Genomic DNA, 6,259 nt, shown 5'->3' on the forward strand with positions numbered 1-6,259 from the left:
TCTCTTTGTTGGTTTGTTTATTGAATGGCATCACTCTCATCCAGATTTCTACTTTTATGCTTGTCAGTCTCCCATTGTCTCTAGTTCCAGCCCTTTCTGGGGCAAAAGGAGAAAACAGCGCGTTTGACTATAGCATTGCCCAGCCTATTCCGAGATAGTTGAAAGCCTTGGCATTCATCAACCTGAGTTTGAAGTATGGGATGTTTTGACATAACTACAAGGACATGGAGAGAGTAAATTTAAAAAAAAAAAAAACTAAGCCAAAAATGTGAATATACGTATGGTGAGAGATACGTGGACAAGGATATGAACTCTAAAGACGACTCAGGAGATCGCTAACGTCTGAGGGCTAAGATTATGGCTCCAAACAATCAGTTGTAGCTTAATATGATTCAGGTCTTTGCTGCCTCAATCTGCTCTCATCGTTTACTAAAAAAATCCACAGGGAGGGAAAACAGGACAATCCTGGCACCATCTCACCCCTCAACAAAAACCTGCTTAAAACCAGATGCCTGGTAGCCATATGACAGACGCTCCACCCTGAGGAGGGGCTGTCCTCGGGGACCCTGGAGATGCAGGGTGATTATGCTGCACGCCTGCTTCCAAGCCTAATAGGCAGGAGGAAGGGAGAGATGGAGGCCTGAACATCTTGGAGGTGACACCCTCTGGGCAGCCAGTGCTCTGTGTCAGATTGAGCCACAGTTTAGCAGCTGTCCTGTGTGGCAACAGCCCTTTCTGCCATATGGGGGAGCAAGATTTGGCATGAGAGATTGGGGTCTTTGAGTTCCATCATTTATGTAAAAGTATAGGTTAGAGGCTTGATTTGAGAATGAAAATAATAGTTCTATCAGCCCTTAACTTGAGGACTACTATTTTGGTCTATAAGTCACAGCAGAGGAGTGTGAGCATTACTTTTTATCATCAGGGGCTAGAGTGATCAGTGTTGGGTGGGCAAGGATTTTTTAGCAGGAGAAATGCTTACCTGTGGTGGGTTTGTCCAGAACTTCTTCAAGAATTAGCAGGGAAACACAAAATGAAAACATCTTTCAGACCCAGAGAACTCCATACTCTACCATAGAAACGTTTTTATCTATTTGTTATCACTGCCCTATGCACTATAGCAAGAAGCTGGAACCAGCCTATTGTCCATTAACAGAGGAGTGGATAATGAAAATCTGGTACATATATAGCATGAGCATGGAAGATGAAACAAAAAGACTTGCAAAAGGCTCTCTGCTCCTCCCTGTTCTAGAGACAGCCGTATCTTTTCGTGCATTGCCAGCCTCGTTTCTGAGACACAATGGTGAAGGTCGGAGTGAACGGATTTGGCCGTATTGGATGCCTGGTTACCAGGGCTGCCATCAATTCTGGCAAAGTGGACATTGTTGCCATCAATGACTCCTTCATTGACCTCAACTACATGGTCTATATGTTCCAGTATGGCTCCACCCACGGCAAGTTCAAGGGCACAGTCAAGGCTGAGAATGGGAAGCTTGTCATCAACGGGAAGGCTATCACCATCTTCCAGGAGCGAGATCCCGCCAACATCAAATGGGGTGATGCTGGTGCCGAGTATGTTGTGGAATCTACTGGTGTCTTCACCACCATGGAGAAGGCTGGGGCCCACTTGAAGGGTGGGGCCAAGAGGGTCATCATCTTCGCCCCTTCTGCTGATGCCCCCATGTTTGTGATAGGTGTGAACCATGAGAAATATGACAACTCCCTCAAGATTGTCAGCAACGCTTCCTGCACTACCAATTGCTTAGCCCCCTTGGCCAAGGTCATCCATGACAACTTTGGCATTGTGGAAAGACTCATGACCACAGTCCATGCCATCACTGCCACCCAGAAGACTGTGGATGGCCCCTCCGGGAAGCTGTGGCGTGATGGACGTGGGGCTGCCCAGAACATCATCCCTGCATCCACTGGTGCTGCCAAAGCTGTGGGCAAGGTCATCCCAGAGCTGAATGGGAAGCTCACTGGCATGGCCTTCCGCGTTCCTACCCCCAATGTGTCCGTCGTGGATCTGACATGCCGCCTGGAGAAAGCTGCCAAGTATGACGAAATCAAGAAGGTGGTGAAGCAGGCATCCGAGGGCCCACTGAAGGGCATCCTGGGCTACACCGAGGACCAGGTTGTCTCCTGCGACTTCAACAGTGACTCCCACTCTTCCACCTTTGACGCTGGGGCTGGCATCGCTCTCAATGACAACTTCGTAAAGCTCATTTCCTGGTATGACAATGAATTCGGCTACAGCAACAGGGTGGTGGACCTCATGGCCTACATGGCCTCCAAGGAGTAAGAGCCCATCCTGGACCATCCACCCCCAGCAAGGACATGAGCAAGAGAGAGGCCCTGGCTGCTGAGCAGTCCCTGTCCAACAACCCCCGACACTAATCTCCCTCACAGTTTCCATCCCAGACCCCCAGAATGAAGGGGCTTAGGGAGCCCTGCTCTCTTGAGTACCATCAATAAAGTTCACTGCACCTGTCCAAAAAAAAAAAAAAAAAAAAAAAAAAAAAAAAAAAAAGACTTGCAAAATAAAAAGGATGGATTTACAATGTATAATATTAAGCAAGGGCACACAATCACAGAAAAAAATTGTTATATTCTCCCTCATATGGTTCACAACATATAGTATGTGTATATATGTATACATATAAATAATTGTACTTGTGGACATAATGTAACATGTAGAAAGGAGAAAAATAAAGGATAAATATTAGGTGATCAGAAAGGAATAAATGAAGATAATGGGCATTAGTCATAGAAGGATAAGAGATTAGTTGTTTTCCTAGTTTTAACCCAACCATTGATTTTTTTCTTTGTGAAATATGAATGCATAACAATATATTTGAAAGTGAAAGCACAAAAGCCAATATGAAGCCCCACAGCTTCAGAAAGGTTATTCTAACTGTATGGACGTTCACTGGGATGTATAGAATTTGGGTCTGGTTAATTTCACTATGTGGTATTTTTTTTTAAAGATTTATTTATTTATTGTGTATACAGTATTCTGCCTGCATGTATGCTTGCAGGCCAGAAGAGGACACCAGATCTCATTACAGATGCTTGTGAGCTGCCATGTGGTTGCTGGGAATTGAACTCAGGACCTCTGGAATAACAGCCAGAGTTCTTAACCATTGAGCCATTTCTCCAGCCCCATATGTGGTATTTTTTTATTTATAAGTTTTTTATAATAAAGTTTTAATAAAAAATACATCACTATTAAAAAAGAAAATTGCTGTGGAATATTGCTTTATCTGGGCAAAGATGTGTTACATTTGTTTATGCTGCGATTATCACTTTAATGTGCAATGGTGTGTTACTTTTGTTTATGCTGCATTTGTTTAACGATGTGAGGATGTGTGTTGAGTTGTATGAAGCTGTGTCGCATCTGTTTCACCTTGCCTGTCTAGGGTATTTGATTGGTCTAATAAAAAGCCGAGTTGCCAATAGCTAGGCAGGAGGGACAGGCAGGGCTGCCAGGAGGAGAAATCTAGGCTTGAGGGGAGAAAAGGGAATGAGAGGCGAGGAAGAGAGGAGAGAGACTGAATGGCACAAGAAGCGATGCAGCTGCCAGCCAGCAGGCAGTGCAAGTAAGATACACAGAAGGAAAGAAAAGCGGAAAGCTCCGAGGCCAAAAGTTCATGAAGAGGAACAGGCTGATCTAAGTTAAAAGAACTAGCTGGAAATGAGCCTAAGCTAGGCTGAACATTCAAAACTAGTAAGTCTCTGTGTCATGATTTGGAAGCTGCTTGGTGGCCGGAAAGAAAAAGCCTGGTACAGAAAATACCATTTGATATAAAACATACAAGTGAAGCAAATGACATTTCTATGATAGCAGCATATGCAAACTTGTAGCCAGGCAGGAAGCAAAGGCTCCATCCTGGAGTATCCGGTTTTTAAAAAATTGATTCATTTTATCTGACTGTCTGTGTGTGAAATATGCGTGTCATGGTGTGCGTGTGAAGCTCAGACATAACTTGATGTCCAGAGGGATTTGTTTCTTCCAAGTAGGCCCTACTCCCTAGTTTTTACTTCCCGATAGTATTTTCAAATTACGAATCTCTCAGTAGATGATCCAATTCACTGCTGAAGCAAAACCCCTCACAATTTAGTTATTTCCCCCCCAAACCCATCAATGGATATCCAACCTTTTAACAAGTGAACCTTTGAGGGCATTTTGGTTGTGAGCTCAGTCTTTAATGGCTGAGCATCTCTCTAGCTCTTTGAGGGTATTTTGTAACCAAATCTTGAAATCATTGTTCTGAGTCAGCAATTCTACTTTCTGTCTGTCAGTGGTGACTTATCACCTGGATGGCCTGCTGACTATCTCTTATGTGTGAAAAAAATAAACCAGGGTTGTTAATGTCCATTGAAAATACTTTATTAGTTTTTTTTCAGTGCAATGGCTATTACATTAGTTTTTTTTTTTTTTTTTTTTTTTTTTTTTTTTAACATTATACCAATTACTCTCAGTGGAACACTCCTCCACTGCTGGTGGGAGTGCAAACTCATACAGCCACTTTGGAGATCAGTATGGCGGTTCCTCAGGAAAATGGGAATTAGTTTACCACAGGACCCGGCAATCCCCCTCTTAGGCATATACCCAAAGGATTCACATCAATGCAACAAAGACATCTGTTCAACTATGTTCATAGCAGCACTATTTGTAATAGCAAGAACCTGGAAGCAACCTAGATGCCCTTCAATTGAAGAATGGTTAATGAAGATGTGGCACATCTACACAATGGAATACTACTCTGCAGAAAAAAATAATGGTATCTTGAAATTCGCAGGCAAGTGGATGGCACTTGAAGAAACCATCCTGAATGAGGTAACCCAGTCACAAAAAGAGGAACACAGTATGTACTCACTCATATATGGATTTTAGACCTAGATCAAATGATCACCAGCCTATAATTCACATCACCAGAGGAACTAGGATACAAGTTGTATTCTAAGAGATTCATATAAAGTCCCTCACAGAACTGGGAAGGGACAAGTCCCCCAGACCTCAGGTATAGTGGGGGGAGGACAGCTAATGGAGAGAGAAGTAGGAGAAAATGAGAGGGAGGAGAGGAAGGCATGTGTGACTAGGAGGATTGAGCCTGGTTAGGAATGGAAAATAGGAAAGAGAGAGAGAGACAGAGACAGAGAGAGAGAACATAAAAGAGGGAGCCAATATTGGTTTGAAGATAAAGTTGAACACAAAGAAAGGTCGAGGGAACTACAAGACTGCTCCCAACTAACAATCTCAGCTTCCGTGGAAAGGCTATCATAAATGCCCTTCCCGGAGAGTGAGATCAACAACTAACTTCTCCATGGAGTCCTCAACTAATGCCTGTTGAAAACAGGAGCAAACACCCATACATAAACACTGAGTCAAACTAGAACCCAGAAGCAGATGGAGAGGACAAGACCATGCGGTAGAAGTACATAGAGACAGCTTACCTGAACAAGGAGGAGCTAAGGGCCACTAGACTGATAGCTGGGAAGCCAACAGAGGTCTGACTCGGACTCCCCTGAATATGGGTCTCAGCCAGAAGGTTTGAGCAGTCTAAGAGACCTCAGACAGTGGAGCCAGGATGTATCCCTGGTGCACAAAAGGACTTTGCAAACATATCCCCCATGGAGGGATAACTGCCTTATTCTAGAGATAGGAGAGAAGCCCTAGTCCCTACTTCACAGGACCTGTCAGATCTACATGACCCCAACTGGATGGCATTCCCCTACATATTGTATTGTGGTGGGGGGTTGGGAGGGGAGGGTGTTTAGAGTGCATGGGAGAGGGTAGAGAGGGCAAAAGGGAGGGAAGGAGGGAGGGAGGGCTTGGGGGGGAGGGAGGGAGGGAGGGAGAGGGAACTGGGATCGACATGTAAAATAATAATAATAAAAAAAAAAAAAAAAAAAAAAAAAAACGCTTTGACTCCAAAATTTAAGTTGAAGAACAAGTTACTGGGGAAAAGTATTTCTATTTTTGTTTCCACAGAAAATGAAAAGATGTGGATTCCTTCCAGACTAATGTGGTTTGATCACACCAGACCGCCTGAAACAGAGTACAAGCTGATCCTACATTCCAAACAGCTGGACAAAACAGCCCTACAGACTACAGCTAGGATATCTGAATCTTCTTCGAATCCCCCAAGACAGCGCCCCTTACCAGCAGGAAGTAGTTTGGAAAGAACGACGCCCAAATTCCCAAATATTGTGTATAAATGTTTGTTTTCATTTAATTGGACTTTGTTATATAAAA

General features: G+C 43.7%; 1 protein-coding gene across 1 annotated transcript; it reads left to right on the forward strand.

Moving 5' to 3' along the window:
• The first annotated feature begins 1,276 nt into the window (after positions 1 to 1,276).
• On the forward strand, positions 1,277 to 2,490 carry LOC127230583 (glyceraldehyde-3-phosphate dehydrogenase). The gene has a single exon (XM_051195830.1). It carries the CDS (start codon positions 1,301 to 1,303, stop codon positions 2,300 to 2,302), a length of 1,002 nt encoding a protein of 333 aa, XP_051051787.1. The 5' UTR covers positions 1,277 to 1,300; the 3' UTR covers positions 2,303 to 2,490.
• The last annotated feature ends 3,769 nt before the right edge of the window (positions 2,491 to 6,259 follow it).

Source organism: Phodopus roborovskii, unplaced genomic scaffold (assembly GCF_943737965.1).
Source record: "Phodopus roborovskii unplaced genomic scaffold, PHOROB, whole genome shotgun sequence".
Taxonomy (NCBI): Eukaryota; Metazoa; Chordata; class Mammalia; order Rodentia; family Cricetidae; genus Phodopus; species Phodopus roborovskii.